General features: G+C 42.1%; 2 protein-coding genes across 3 annotated transcripts in view; one reads left to right on the top strand and one right to left on the bottom strand.

Moving 5' to 3' along the window:
* Positions 1-1099: 1099 nt before the first annotated feature.
* C3AR1 (complement C3a receptor 1) lies at positions 1100-8793 on the top strand. Its single transcript, XM_032159544.2, has 2 exons — positions 1100-1184; positions 6934-8793. Exon 2 carries the CDS (start codon positions 6944-6946, stop codon positions 8390-8392), a length of 1449 nt encoding a protein of 482 aa, XP_032015435.1. The 5' UTR covers positions 1100-1184; positions 6934-6943; the 3' UTR covers positions 8393-8793.
* A 2805-nt stretch (positions 8794-11598) lies between these two features.
* The window catches only part of FOXJ2 (forkhead box J2), a 23587-nt gene continuing 18909 nt past the window's right edge, over positions 11599-16276 (bottom strand). The window contains exon 11 of one of the 2 annotated variants that reach the window (XM_032159540.2): positions 11599-14383. In XM_032159540.2, coding sequence (XP_032015431.1) covers positions 14295-14383 — 89 coding nt within the window. In that variant the 3' untranslated portion in view covers positions 11599-14294. The remainder of the gene's footprint in view (positions 14384-16276) is intronic. The other variant, XM_032159542.2, reaches the window with a different exon arrangement.

Raw genomic sequence — 16276 nt, 5'->3', positions numbered from 1 at the left:
AATGGAGATAAACTAATAAATACTACTCAACTCTTGGCATTTTTCTTCTGGTCTTTCTGCCTCAAAAATATTCCGTGGTGACTTGACTGCAAACAAGCGGAGGAGCAGATATTATGGTTTGGACAAGTTGATTAATATAGACTGAAGCCTATATCACAGACAACAGTGTTCAAATACATTTGACCCAAATCAACTTTATTTTATATGCATATATCTAAAAGATTATATGCATATATCTAAAAGAATAATATAAGAATTATTTACAGCATAGTATTCATTAAGCAGGAATTACCTTCAGTCTTCTGTACTCCTTCCTGATGAAACAGCACCTAGACTCCAGCCTGTTCTCCAGTGACCACTAAGCTCTCCCACCTACCTCCCCACCTACCTGCCCTCTCCCACCTGCCTGCCTTTGACTAGGCTCCACTTATAGCCTAAGCAGCTTTTCACCTTTTTCTGTCTCTAGAATTCCTACAGGTACTTAAGGACTTGCCCACATCTTATTTCTATCTTAAGACTCTCCTAGATTGCCCTGGGTTATATATACCCCTGCCTAGAGTGTTCTATTATTTTACTTCTATTGTTACTTCTATTATTATAGCCTAGGTTGTATTACAGCTTTGTGTGTATATGTATGGGTACATATTCCCACTCGATTGTGAATCTCTGGAGATTAGAATATAGCTTAATTCATCCTGATTTTGGCATGGCACCGTTTTTCACATATATCAAGCAGTTAAGATATGTTATTTGAGATTAATTAAATGAGTTTATTCAGGTCATTCCTCCCCAGCCACTCCCCACTCTAACCCTCATATCTCATAGAGTCATTTTTTTTTCATTTCTAAACAAAACCTATAAAGTTGAACCCTATGTACAGAGGTACCCTCTCTCTAATCATTCTGTGTGCTGCAGAAAATGTCTCAGGATTATAACCTCCTACTTCTGTTTTCCTTCTTTGCCTTTCTAAGCCATCTAGAAATGACTCACTTTGAAACTCTTCCTGTGAGGTCAGATAGTGGTCTAGAGCATAAGGCTTAATTTATTGCCGGAAACAGAGAGAGAACAGAAGAAGAGAAAGCTCAGCAAATTTTCTTGCCATACTTCATGACTTCACTGTGGCCAAGTGTGGGGACCAGACAGGACTCGTGGAGACATCCTTCAGCTACTGTCTCAGTTTTGTGGTAAGAAAACCTAGATCCACCTGATGACTTGTGCTTAGCCTGTTTTGCTCATTATAGGTAATGAGTTTGAGGGTCATTATCTTCTATGTCCCCTATTCCTTCTCCGACTTTGAATTATTTTGTCTTATCTCTATGTCCAACTTCCTTTTTCTAACTATTCTACATTCCATTTGTCTTTGCTTTTAATATTTTCATAGTGGAATTAATAGTGAATTTTTACGTCATTTCTGTCCTCTCTTTGAATTGGCTATGTATTTGACGCTGAACTTTGATTCCAGCTGTCCCCATTAATTTGTTTTTCAAATCATTGATTGCACTTTTTTTCCCTTTCCATTTCCTCTTTCTTTTTTTTATTCTTTTGCCCATTCCTTATTGCTACTGACTGTTATCCTATTACTACAATTTGATTCTGGGGTCCACTTTTCTTTCTCTATCATAGTGGAATTTCAGTTTCAAGCTATTAATTACCTTTAAATTACTGCTGGTCAGCTTAGTAATAATTTTTTTAATCCTCTACTAATCTTAAACACATAAAGGTATGGTACTTTTTAGCCAAATTAACTTGAAGAAATGTAAAAAGTAATCTTGTTCTGCAGGACTTTTTTTTTTTTTTTGAGACAGAGTCTCACTCTGCTGCCCAGGCTGGAGTACAGTAGCGCAATCTCAGCTCACTGCAACCTCCGCCTCCCAGGTTCAAGCGATTCTCCTGCCTCAGCCTCCTGAGTAGCTGGGATTACAGGCATGTGCTACTACACCCATTTAAATTTTTTTGTATTTTTAGTAGAGACAGGGTTCCACCATGCTGGCCAAGTTGGTCTCGAACTCCTGACCTCAGGTGATCTGCCCGCCTCAGCCTCCCAAAGTGCTGGGATTACAGGCGTGAGCCACCACACCTGGCCTTGTTCTGAAGGACTTTTAATCCCTGACTCATACATACTTTCATTTCAAAACAGATAATATACAATATTTAACATATAGCTCATGACAGATAACTCTATTTTTATTGAAATTTTGCTGTTTGCAGTCCCTGCTACGTCAGTTCATGCAGTTCTCGGCAGCTTCCCCTTTATTAGCAATACCATGTATCCTTTGTTTTTATGTGATTTTTTTTTGGTAGTAAAAACAGCATTTGCCTAACTGTCATCAGACCTGAAATCCAAGAACCTCCCTAGTAATGATTATATGATTGTAATCTAATTTGCTGAGTTTCACTGTCAAACTCGAGAAATAAAAGCAGAGAAAACGTAGGCTGGGCACAGTGGCTCACGTCTGTAACCCCAGCACACTGTGAGGCCAACATGGGAGGATTGCTTGAGTCCAGGAGTTTGAGAGCAGCCTGGGCAACATAGCGAGACCCTATCTCTACAAACAAACAAACAACAACAACAACAAAATGAGGAGAGGAGAGATGATTACCAAGTTTTCTTTCAGTCCTAGCATCCTATGACTCTATTCTTCTCTCAATATTTTAGGGGGGGTAACCTGATAGTATTTAAATATCTGAGTAGACAAGGCCATGGAAAGGGGAATGAGAATAATTTCTTCTTTTTTTTTTTTGAGACGGAGTTTCGCTTTTGTTGCCCAGGCTGGAGTGTAGTGATGCGACCTCGGCTCACCACAACCTCTGCCTCCCAGGTTCAAGTGATTCTCCTGCCTCAGCCTCCTGAGTAGCTGGGATTACAGGCATGCGCCACCATGCCCAGCTAATTTTGTATTTTTAGTAGAGACAGAGTTTCTCCATGTTGGACAGCCTGGTCTCAAACTCCTGGCCTCAGGTGATCCACCTGCCTTGGCTTCCCAAAGTGCTGGGATAACAGGCATGAGCCACTGTGCCCAGCCCATGTCTTCTTTTTTATTATTTTGTTGACTCGCTATTTTAACTTCTGCTAATCATATAAGGCCCTATGGCAATATTTGGTTGACTCAGCAGAACTACTTTCAAGTCACAAAAATATTTTGAGCCTCTATAAAATGTAAAATGTAATTTTATCCAGTAAAAATTAGGAATTTCACAAAAAGAAAGTTAAAAAGGACAGCATGGGAATTAAGGAAGAGGCCTGGGTAAGGATTACATGGATACAAATTAGAATTTTAGATGTAATTGCAAAAGAAAAAAAAAGTCAACCCCCAAAATGGGCATCCATCTATTCAGGTAATTTTTTTTCTCTTTTTTTTTTTTTTTTTTTTTGAGACAGAGTTGCTTTGTCATGCAGGCTGGAGTGCAGTGGTGCAATCTCAGCTCACTGCAACCTCCACCTCTCCAGTTCAAGTGATTCTCGTGCCTCAGCCTCCCAAGTAGCTGGGATTACAAGTGTGAGCTACCACACCAAGCTAATTTTTGTATTTTTGATAGAGATGGGATTTTGCCATGTTGGCCAGGCTGGTCTTGAACTCCTGGCCCCAAGCGATCTGTTCCCCTCGGCCCCCCAAAGTGCTGGGATTACAGGCATGAGCCACTGAGCCCAGCCTGTCCACATAATCTTTAACCTTGGTGTCTCATAAGGCATTGTGTTAAATTATGTGAAACGAGCATTTATGAATAAGACTCCTTTTAACCATCATAAAGTTTAAATCCAGAATAATAGATTAGACAGCCATTATAATTATTGTACAAGATAAAATGTGTCATTGCATATAGAATATGAAAAAAAGGTTCAAACATGCACACACACACACACACAAATTAAGAAGCTGAAGACTTGGTGAAGGGCATAATTCCAGATAGAAGTAAACAGCATTAGCCATGGAATGGAAAATGGCATTAAGTTGGAATAGTGAATTGTTCAGGAAAGCTATAAAACAGGGTACATTTACGAGCATGTTCAGAATTAGGGGAAGGTAATATTACAGAGGCCAAGAGAAGAGAGTGTTAAGAAGTCAGTGTATCTAATGACACATATTGTGGAAGGTGGCTGAGAAACGTTTGGATTTGGTTTTTAGAAGTAATTTTAGCAGAATTATGGAAGCAGAATACATTACAAAGAATTAAGAAGTTGGTGGCTGGCCCGGCCCGGTGGCTCACATCTGTAATCCCAGCACTTTGGGAGGCCGAGGGGGGCGGATCACGAGGTCAGGAGATCAAGATCATGCTGGCCAACATGGTGAAACCTCATCTCTACTAAAAATACAAAAATTAGCTGGGCGTGGTGGTACACGCCTGTAATCCCAGCTCCTCGGGAGGCTGAGGCAGGAGAATCGCTTAAACCCGGGAGGCGGAGGCTGTAGTGAGCCAAGATCGCGCCATTGCACTCCAGCCTGGGCAACAAGAGCAAAACTCCGTCTCAAAAAAAAAAAAAAAAAAAGAAGTTAGTGTTCAGAACAGTAGGCGTAGGCTCCAAAACAAACCAGTATTTTTGAAAAAGAGAAATTATGCTAAATTAAGAGACTTCAGAAGAAAGTGTGATCTGAAATAGATATTGCTGTGGACCAGCCAGCTATAAAAGATGTCTTAGGGACAGTTGAAAAATAATCATATAAAAGGGGGGGCATGGTGGTTCGTGCCTGTAATCTCAGCACTTTGGGAGGCCGAGGAAGAATCACTAGAGCCCAGGAGTTGGAGACCAGCCTGAGCAACATAGCAAGACCCCATCTTTACAAACAGAAACAAAACAGATAAAGGTCAGGCATTCCTTATGGTACATATTGTGTAATGTGGAGACTGCTAATTGAAAAAAGAAAAAATTTTATTAAAAATATGTATTTACACCCATGTTCATAGATGCATAATTCACAATAGTCAAAAGGTAAAAGCAATCCAAATGTCCTCTGTCGAATGACTGGATAAACAAAATGAGGTATATACCTACAATGGAATATTATTCAGCCTTAAAAAGAAAGAAAATTCTGACCCATGCCACAACACAGAGGAAGCTTAAAGACATTATGCTAAGTGAAATACACCAGACACAAAAAGACAAATACTGTATGATTCCACTCAGATCAGATATCTAAAGTAGTCAAATTCATAGAAATTGAAAGTAGAATGGTGGTTGCCAGGGGCTGAGAAAAGGAGAAAATGGGGAATTCTTTCATGAGTACATTTTCAGTTTTGTAAGATGAAAAAGTTCTGAAAATTGGTTGTACAACAATGTGAATATGGTAAACACGACTGAACTGTGTACTTAAAAATGGTTAAGATGGTAAATGTTATGATACGTGTATTTGGCAATTAAAATTTTTTTGTTAGGGCCAGGCGTGGTGGCTCGCACCTGTAATCCCAGCACTTTGGGAGGGAGACGGGGGAGGATCACTTGAGCCCAGCAGTTCAAGAGTAGCCTGGCCAACATGGCAAAACCCTGTCTCTGCTGAAAATACAAAAATTAGCTGGTATGTTGGCGGGCAACTGCAGTCCCAGCAACTCAGGAGGCTGAGGCACGATAATTGTTGAACCTGGGAGGCGGAGGCTGCAGTGAGCCAAGATTGTATCACTGCACTCCAGCCTGAATGCCGGAGGGAGATTCTGTCTCAAATAATAATAATAATAATAATTAATTAATTAATAAAGCACTGTCCCACGTATTACAAGGCTTCTAGCCATCATAGCCCCTGCTGACTAAAGATACGCATATGTATACATAAATGCACACACACACACACATAAAAAAAGGTCAAGAGAATATAAATTCAGGTGCTAAAATAATAATCACTGACTAGTGAGTATATTTTTATTTTCTTTTTTGTTTGTCTATATTTTCCAATTTTCTTCATGCGTATTTTTTGCTTTTGTAATAATAAAGCTGTTTTCCCAAGTTATGGTCATAAAACACAAATAAATAAGAAAGAAATGATAGGTAGTGAGGAAGCCAATGCAGAGGGCCAACAACTCTTGGAAAATTTGATAGCAAAAGGAGATGGAGTTGTATCTAAAAGACATCGCTGAGTCTAGAGTACCTCTTTCTGTGGCGGCGAGTCCTCTGAAAATCTGGTGGGGAGAGTGGATGAAGCTTCTGCCCTCGGAGCAATGAGAATATGTAAAGTTGAAGTTTTGCATATCATTTTAGGTGGTGATGGAAATTCCTAAAACCCTTTCATGACCTCAGGTTGGAGACCTCCAGTCTAGATATTTTTGTTTACTTATTTAGCTTATTTGTTTATTTTTAAACACACTGGGTGAGGAAAGGAGCCAGTGGAAAAACCAAGATTGAAAGTACAAGAAAGAGGAGAAATTTATACTAATATGGACTTCCAGATGAGGCTGTGATTTTGATACACACATAAATCAATACAGTAGATTTTAAATTGTCTATCATAGGATGGGCATGGTGGTTCATGCCTATAATCCCAGCACTTTGGGAGGCCAAGGTAGGCAGATCACCTGAGGTCAGGAGTTCAAGACCAGCCTGGCCAACATGGCAAAACCCCGTCTCTACTAAAAATACAAAAATTAGCCAGGCATGGTGGTGCACACCTGTAATCCCAGCTACTCTGGAGGCTGAGGCAGGAGAATCGCTTGAACCCAGGAGGCGGAGCTTACAGTGAGCTGAAATCAATCCACTGCACTCCAGCCTGGGCGACAGAGGAAGACTCTGTCTGAAAAATAATTAATAAATTAATAAATAAATACAATTGTCTATCAGAGAATGCTTTTGTGTGGTCCAGTGTGAGGTGAAGGAAGGCAAACTAAAACAGCGTGAGGACCTTCTGGTTTCATGATCCCACATCTTTCTGTGGGAAGATTAGAATCCTAAGAATATGTGTGCGTTTTCAAAAAGATACTGTTCGTTTTAACATTTTTTTCATCTTTTTGCAGAAGTTTAGTAATGGCGTCTTTCTCTGCTGAGACCAATTCAACTGAACTACTCTCACAGTCATGGAATAAGCCCCCAGTAATTCTCTCCATGGTCATTCTCAGCCTTACTTTTTTACTGGGATTGCCAGGCAATGGGCTGGTGCTGTGGGTGGCTGGCCTGAAGATGCAGCGGACAGTGAACACAGTTTGGTTCCTCCACCTCACCTTGGCGGACCTTCTCTGCTGCCTCTCCTTGCCCTTCTCGCTGGCTCACTTGGCTCTGCAGGGACAGTGGCCCTATGGCAGGTTCCTGTGCAAGCTCATCCCCTCCATCATTGTCCTCAACATGTTTGCCAGTGTCTTCCTGCTTACGGCCATTAGCCTGGACCGCTGTCTTGTGGTATTCAAGCCAATCTGGTGTCAGAATCATCGCAACGTAGGGACAGCCTGCTCTATCTGTGGATGTATCTGGGTGGTGGCTTTTGTGATGTGCATACCCATGTTCGTGTACCGGGAAATCTTCACTACAGACAACCATAATAGATGTGGCTACAAATTTGGTCTCTCCAGCCCATTAGATTATCCAGACTTTTATGGAGATCCACTAGAAAACAGGTCTCTTGAAAACATTGTTCAGCTGCCTGGAGAAATGAATGATAGGTTAGATCCTTCCTCTTTCCAAACAAATGATCATCCTTGGACAGTCCCCACTGTCTTCCAACCTAAAACATTTCAAAGACCTTCTGCAGATTCACTCCCTAGGGATTCTGCTAGGTTAACAAGTCAAAATCTGTATTCTAATGTATTTAAACCTGCTGGTGTGGTCTCACCTAAAATCCCCAGTGGGTTTTCTACTGAAGATCATGAAACTAGCCCACTGGATAACTCTGATGCTTTTCTCTCTACTCATTTAAAGCTGTTCCCTAGCGCTTCTAGCAATTCCTTCTACGAGTCTGAGCTACCACAAGATTTCCAGGATTATTACGATTTAGGCCAATTCACAGATGACAATCAAGTGCCAACACCCCTCGTGGCAATAACGATCACTAGGCTAGTGGTGGGTTTCCTGCTGCCCTCTGTTATCATGATAGCCTGTTATAGCTTCATTGTCTTCCGAATGCAAAGGGGCCGCTTCGCCAAGTCTCAGAGCAAAACCTTTCGAGTGGCCGTGGTGGTGGTGGTTGTCTTTCTTGTCTGCTGGACTCCATACCACATTTTTGGAGTCCTGTCATTGCTTATTGACCCAGAAACTCCCTTGGGGAAAACTCTGATGTCCTGGGATCATGTATCCACTGCTCTAGCATCTGCCAATAGTTGCTTTAATCCCTTCCTTTATGCCCTCTTGGGGAAAGATTTTAGGAAGAAAGCAAGGCAGTCCATTCAAGGCATTCTGGAGGCAGCCTTCAGTGAGGAGCTCACACATTCTACCCACTGTTCCTCAAACAATGTCTTTTCAGAAAGAAATAGTACAACTGTGTGAAAATGTGGAGCAGCCAACAAGCAGGGGTGCTTAGGCAATCACATAGTGAAAGTTTCTAAGAGGATGAAGTGATATGGTGAGTGGCAGACTTCAAAAACTGTCAAGGAATCAATCCGGTGGTTCTCAAAGGGTACACAGACTATTGGCGTCAGCATCACCTAGAAACTTGTTAGAAATGCAGATTCTCAAGCCGCATCCCAGACTTGCTGAATTGGAATCTCTGGGGGTTGGGACCCAGCAAGGGCACTTAACAAACCCTCTTTTCTGATTAATGCCAAATGTAAGAATCATTGTAAAAATTAGTTCTCTTTCTATCTCAAACTAAGCTATGTGAAATAAGAGAATCTACTCTGTTTTTAAATGTTTGATGTTAAATATTTGTCGATGTTTCCATCATTAAATTTTTCCTTAGCATTGTCTAAGTCTTCCAGATTCCATTTAAAACCATTTCTTCTTCTCCTACGTGAGTGAAAGATGATCATATATTCTACCGCTTTGTTGTCGTGTGGTGTTGATGGTTTTAAGTTAAAAGAAAGTGCAAAAAGAAAATGCCTGTGAAGACAAGAAGCCATGAGACTGAGTCTGGAGCATAGTGTTATGCAATGATGCCTGTCCCTGGGAACACCCCTGGGTATAGGACATAGAAATTTCCACTATTACATAGAGTTTCCACTATTACAACTAAATAAGCATCTATTGCGTGAAAACAGACTAACACATCTAAAAACTGACTCATGAAATGTTGTGAAAGCTGTGGTTTGGGGCGTTCTGTTTATTGTAACTGCCTACCGGTTGGGCACCTATTTTCCACTCCTCTTCTTAAGCTCCTTAATTTCCTTATTACTGCCCAGCCTCCAAATCTTCCACATCAGACTTTGTGCCTCAAACAACCTCTAATTTCATAAGATTCTAGTTACTCCTTTCCTCTTGCTCCAAATGAATACTTTCTAAGAAAGTATTTCAAGTGGAAGGAGAAAGAGGGTGGAGGATGGAGCAGCACTTCTACTCTCTGCAACTGACTACCCTACCAGGCTTGCCATCACATTTTAAAACATGACGACAGGCAACTTTCATGCCAAAATTACCAAATATATCTTCTGGGTTTTTTAAGTCCTTTTCTTTGCCAAAGTAATACATGCACATAGTTTTAAAAGAATTTAATAAGGTATATAATGAAATACGAGGTCTCCTACTTCACTGTGCCCAGAAGTTCCCTCCTCCCGCTCTCATTTCCCAGAGATAACCCTTGCACAATTTTAGATGTTTCCTTTGATAATTATCATGATGTTTCTAAATCATGTGCTTATGCTGCTCTTTTCTGGAGACATAAAATGACTTCTTGTTTTGAAAGATGAAGATGTTTATCCAAGCACCCCATATTTTTAATTTGTTTATCCAGCATCCCAACATTCATTAATAACCATATTTTAATTCATTCATGACCACATATTTTTCTTCTACTTTGTCTATACACTCCAACCATTTACATAGCTTTCCTTCGGTCCCTCTTTCATTTAAAACAAAATTACCTAACTCCCTACCACCTTCTCATTTTTCTGTGTATATAAATGTTTAACGTCTGAAATTTCAGGCTTGTTTGTATCACAGCATGGCCTCATCTAAAGCAAATACAATGATGTTGTCTAAAAACAGAAAATGAGATGTGTTTCAGACTTGCAAGACATTGTCTGTTCAATGGTGGAGGTGAGGGCCTGGACTACAGATTTTTTATAAAGTATATGCAGAAAAACTACAAATCACTAGGAATTCTTTCAGTTGTGAAGAATGTCTGACATAAGATATGAAGTGCTACCTTTCCAGCTTATATATTAATTTGCTTATATATTTGATATGAATGCTTTTTTTTCTCATGGGTCCTTGCGAGGCTCAGAGATTTATGAATCCTTTTGTTTCACATTCAGAATATATCACAATCTCTAAATATGCAGCAAATAAATCTCCTAGTGAGTGACTATAGACTTGCTATAATAGCAATTAGCCAGGCTTCCAGAAACCCCAGCACATCCCGTAAGACCCTGGGAATAAGACCTAAACTCCTGGGGTTAGTGTATAGGATATCAAGGTGAATAATCTTGACACAGTTATAAAGATTTAATGTACAACGAGTAATCAGCATTTCTGGACTCCTTTTCTTTTCCATTTACTTTGGAAATGTATTCTGAAGAAATTCCTACAATTAGAGCCCCCTCATTTCTGATGAAAACCTGCTGAGTACCTGTAACTATTTTGTACCATATCTTCTCCAGGAAGTCCCAGATGGGAATACAGCTTCTGTCCAAAGTACAGTATCTTTTCTTTTTTTTTTTTTTTGAGATGAAGTCTCACTCTGTAGCCCAGGCTAGAGCGCAGTGGCACGCTTGGCACAATCTCAGCTCACCGCAACCTCCACCTCTCGGGTTCAAGCAATTCTTCTGCCTCAGCCTCCCAAGTAGCTGGGATTACAGGTGCCTGCCACCACACCTGGCTAATTTTTGTATTTATAGTAGAGACGAGGTTTCACCATGTTGGCCAGGCTGGTCTCGAACTGCTGACCTTGTGATCCGCCCACCTCGGCCTCCCAAAGTGCTGGGATTACAGGTGTGAGCCACTGCGCCCAACCAATATCTTTTTTTTTTTTAGAGAGAATTTCATTCTTGTCACCTAGGCTGGAGTGCAATGGTGCAGTCTTGGCTTACTACAACCTCCGCCTCCCAGGTTCAAGCGATTCTCCTGCCTCAGCCTCCAGAGTAGCTGGGATTATAGGCATGCGCCACCACGTCTGGCTAATTTTGTGTTTTTAGTAGAGACGGGGTTTTACCATGTTGGTCAGGCTGACCTCGAACTCCTGACCTCAGGTGATCTGCCTGCCTCGGCCTCCCAAAGTGCTGGGATTACAGGCATGAGCCACCACGCCCGGCCCCAAAGTATAATATCTTAAATCTTTAAGCTATCCTAAAATGCAAGCAAGGTGGGCCTACTCCATACACCAACCTACAAGGGGTGACTGACTCTCTCGCAATATGTCATCACACTTGATAGCATTTGAAAAGAGGAATGTTAAGGACGTACCTTTGATTCTTCTTTCCCACCAAGGTCACAAAACATGTCAGGGTCAACTAATTCAACCCAGTGGTGGAAGGTGGAAGAGGAATAAAGACCAACTGAAACTAAATTCTTTCACATTTCTCTTTTCCTTCCCTGGCCAAAAGAAACTTAAGACCACTACCAGTAAGATAAAACTGTAAACATTCTTTTTTTTTTTTTTTATTAAGAAAGCATGCAAAAAAACAATGACAACAACTTGTGAGACCATATACCCCCTTCTCAGGATGCAGCAATGCAAAGCATTATGGGTGGTGGCACAAAGGACTCACCAAACCAGAAACATGAGGAGCAGGGACTGAGGAGAGAAAGGTTGGGATGGGTAGATCTAGATCAAATAATTACTCCTTTTGTCCCTCTCCTCCACTTTCTCTCTTATTTCCTCTTATAGGCAGTGAGCTTCTGCAGTTTTGCACACATCACCCAATACAACAATAATGACTACACTTTGTGTCCAGCAATGCTAGACCAACAAGAAAAAGTAGTATTCTTTTCATTTCATGAAGGGGAGGGGAAACTGAGGCCCAAAGGGAGTCAGGTTTGCCCTGTGCCATGTAGCAAGACTGGGCTTGGTGGAAGGGAGCTGGAATCTCAGGAGGCCTAATGGCCAATCTCCAGTCCCAGACCCAAACTTCAGCTACCCTGGCTGCACACCAGAATTCTTCATGAGACTAGTTTGCAGAAGACACAGATGAACAAGGGGCACTTGCCTGTATGATCCTGCCCTTGCCAATCCTGTATGGATCTGAACGGGAACAGGGTTTAGAAAAGAGAAGTGACCATTTACAAATGGGGCACATTGAGGAGAACTGACGGGAAGTTCTGTGTAGGACACACCCTGACTGGAAGGAATAAGGAAGGAAAAGATGCCTAAAGTAGGGACGCTGGGCAAAGGCATTTTGCCATCCTCTAAGAGCAATTCTCCTTTCCCCAGCGGGAAATATTACGTCATACTTCAACCCCACTAAGTGCCCTCCAACATCATGGGAGATTCAAGCCACTCACACCCCCATTTCTTTCTTAGGAAGGCTTCAAAGAAATAAAGTGCTCTTTAGTTAACTGCCCTATCTTGCCCCTTTACTTCAGCCTCACTGGACTTCTTCAATAAACTCTCATATATAACCCCCTTCCAAAAAAAGGAAAGGGGTGAATGAAAGAAAAAAGCAGGAGAGTAGAAAGCCAAATCTCTTGGAAATTATGGGTAAATAAAATAATAGGCATGAAAAGCAGAAATCACCAAGAAAGTGGCCTTGTCTATTCCATACATTTTGTCCCACAGCTTTTCAGCAAGTGAAATAAGGACAGAAGTAAAATTGTTCTTCCCTCTCGTAACTAAAATTCAACAATTAACATTAAATATACACTGAATACTTTGCAACAGTAAGTCATGGCCACCTCTTGTAAAAGAGATGAGTTAGCTCTATACCTTTTTCTGGGGGTTCCCCTTGGCCCTCACTGAACTCTTGCCTCTAGATTATGTACTCTCCTCCACCAATCTCCTTCACCCCTCAAAGCCTACTTGCAAAAGCTTCAGCCAGATGATCTGGATTCCAAGAGAAGCATCTGCCTATGTATTTAAAGAACTAAAATATTCCCTATCCATTTCTTTGCCAGCTCCCTTTTCCTCTCCCCATCCTCCTACCACCATCACTAAAGGTTTGGTTCTGCTATGAGAGGTGGGAATGAGATTCCCATCATGTCTTAGGACAAACGAAACTCAGAGTGATAATGGGTTCCTTTTTCTTTCCTGAGAATCCCAGAAAATGGGGGAAGAAAAAGATGGGTGGAAGATTTGGGCAAACAGTTAAAGGAGGACAAACTAATATTTGCTGAATGGGAAAAAGGGATGGGAAGGTAATTCGTAAATGCAAATAAGAGCCACAGTTAATTTGCAGAGAAAATTATGTTTAAAAAGCCAAAATAGTTAAGCTGGAATCATCTCCAAGAAGCTAAAACTAGGCTGAATAGTTGTCCTCATGCCCTACCATAGAAGCAGAGTTTGGGCTAAAACCAATCCTATCTTCTTAGAGAATGGGCTTGAAACAAGCCAATGGACACTGATATAACATGGCAGTGTACACTCAGTTTCACACTGACTTATATTCCATCCCTTCCAATGGTCTCCAATTCCACTAGGATTTTATTGTCACCCTCCTGCACCACCATCATCACTTTTACCCTTGATAGGAAATGCAGACTGGCAGAAGTAAGGATTGAAGGTATAAAGGGACAAGGAAGACCTCAGAGGACAGAATTAGCACCATTTTAAAACCTCCAAATTTTTGGCTGCCAAGTAATGTTTCAGACCCTTTCTACTTGGTAATGTGGCCTCTCCAGTCCTGGCCTGAAACTGACGGGAACAAAAAACAATTTAGGGCCAAAAAGTAGGATTAGCATTGAGTTTCTCCAAGAGAAAGGTAAACTGGAGTCTAAAACCTTTCTCTGTAGCTATCATGGCTTCATCTTCCAGCCTGATGATTTTAAATTAGCAAAAGGTGGACATGATCCATGATGTAGGGACAGGAGACTATGGACAGTATATAACCAATAATAATAATAATAATATAAGAATAATAATAAAAGAACTAGGAAAAAACAGGAAGGAAGAGAGAAGAATGAGGCAGGAAAGAGGGGGTTATCTTCGGCAGCATCTTGCAGTGGCTTCTCTGACAGAGAAAGAACAAAAAGAGGATATATGTCTATATACAGACAGGGGGGAAGGGACGGGCTGGGGTTGCTCTTTCCCCACTGCCAGACTTCACCACGTGGCCCTGGGCTGATGTCCACACTCTGTGATGCACTAAGTGATCAAGTCCCAGTCGAAGTCATCAGGGATCTCCTCATTGGCACCAGGAGGTGGCACTGGTGGCCGAGGGACCATATGGTGTGCTGTTAGAAAGAAAGAAAGACAGTAAAAGGAGAGTGGATGGGAAGCTGTTCCCTCAATTTAGAAGGACCTGTGCTCAGCCCCAGCTAACACCACGAAGAAGGCCTTGTGAAGCTATCGCCCTTATCAGCTGGAGTTAATTTCGGTTGCAGGTCACCATTTCAGTGAGGTCTCAGGAAATAAACTAGAGTAAATTACATTCCACAGCAATTAAATATTATGCTGCCATTAAAAATTATACTTCTGACGCCAGGCACAGTTGCTCACACCTGTTATCCCAGCACTTTGGGAGGCCAAGGCAGGCGGCTCATGAGGTCAGGAGTTCGAGACCAGCCTGGCCAACATGGAGAAACCCCATCTCTAACTAAAAATACAAAAAATTAGCCAGGTGTGGTGGCATGTGCCTGTAGTCCCAGCTACTCAGGAGGCTGAAGCAGGAGAATGGCGTGAACTTGGGAGGTGGAGGTTGCAGTGAGCCAAGACTGTGCCATTGCTCTGTCGCCTGGGCAACAGAGCAAGACTCCGTCTCAAAAAAAAAAAAAATTATACTTCTGAAAACATACGATAATGATAAAATAACATACAGAAGATGATATCATATGGCTGGGCACGGTGGCTCATGCCTATAATCCCAGCACTTTGAGAGGCCGAGATGGGTGGATCACTTGAGGTCAGGAGTTCTAGACCAGACTGGCCAACATGGTGAAACTCTGTCTCTACTAAAAAATAAAAATTAGCCAGGCACAGTGGTGGGTGCCTGTAATCCCAGCTGCTCGGGTGGCTGAGGCTCAAGAATCACTTGAACCTGGGAAGCGGAGGTTGCAGTGAGCCAGGATCACACCATTGCCTACTGCCCTCCAGCCTGGGCAACAGAACAAGACTCTGACTCAAACAAACAAACAGAAGATAATATCACATGAAATAGCAGTAGAGAAATCTGTATTTATATTATATGGACAAAGAACAGAGAGAGTCAGAGCTCACCCCCAAATTGAAAACACATGTGGTTAGGCAGAATAACAGTGATTTTTCTATATGTGTCTAAATGTGAAGGATCTGTTCATTTTGTTCTGTCTATGGCAATTTAGTGTCTCCCTGCCCCACCCCCACTATCAGAGATAGTTCAATCTCAGACCCCTGATTCTAGAGATCAGGTGACAGGAAAGCAGACATGGGCACAAAGCAAGTATGTGTGGATAACAAATTCATTTTATTTGCCTGAGCACATCTTCCATCTAGATTCCAAAGCCACACATAAATGTTGCACATAGCTATCTTTTGCTTATATGTATGCTTTCACTTCCTTTCACTATTGCAGTTGCTAATTTTAAAGTACATCTAGCTGGGGGCAGTGGATCATGCCTGTAATCCCAGCACTTTGGGAGGCAGAGGCGGGCGGATCACTTGTGGTCAGGAGTTCAAGACAAGCCTGGCCAACATGGCAAAACCCCATCTCTACTAAAAATACAAAAATTAGCCAGGCATGGTGGTGTGGGTCTGTAGTCCCAGCTACTTGAGAGGCTCAAGCAGGAGAATCATTTCAACCCAGGAGGTGGAGGTTGTAGGGAGCTGAGATCGCACCACTGTACTCCAGCCTGGGCAACAGAGCGAGACTCTGTCAAAAAGAAAAGAAAAGGGGAAGGGAAGGGAAGGGGAAAGGAAAGGGAAGGGAAGGGAAGGGAAGGAAAGGGGAAGGGAAGGGGAAGGGGAAGGGAAGGGAAGGAAAGGGGAAGGGAAGGGAAGGGAAGGGGAAGGGAAGGGGAAGGAAGGCAAAGGGGAAAGGAAGGAGAAGGGGAAGGGGAGGGGGAGGGGGAGGGGAGGGGGAGGGAAAGGGGGAGGGAAAGGGGGAGGGGGAGGGAAAGGGGAGGGGGAGGGGAGGGGGAGGGAAAGGGGGG

Source organism: Hylobates moloch, unplaced genomic scaffold, assembly GCF_009828535.3.
Source record: "Hylobates moloch isolate HMO894 unplaced genomic scaffold, HMol_V3 SCAFFOLD_8, whole genome shotgun sequence".
NCBI lineage: Eukaryota > Metazoa > Chordata > Mammalia > Primates > Hylobatidae > Hylobates > Hylobates moloch.
This window is presented reverse-complemented; position numbering and strand designations above follow the sequence as displayed.

Excerpts from the sequence above, each read along its gene's own strand:
- C3AR1 (XM_032159544.2), top strand. The coding sequence starts at position 6,944 with ATGGCGTCTTTCTCTGCTGAGACCAATTCAACTGAACTACTCTCACAG.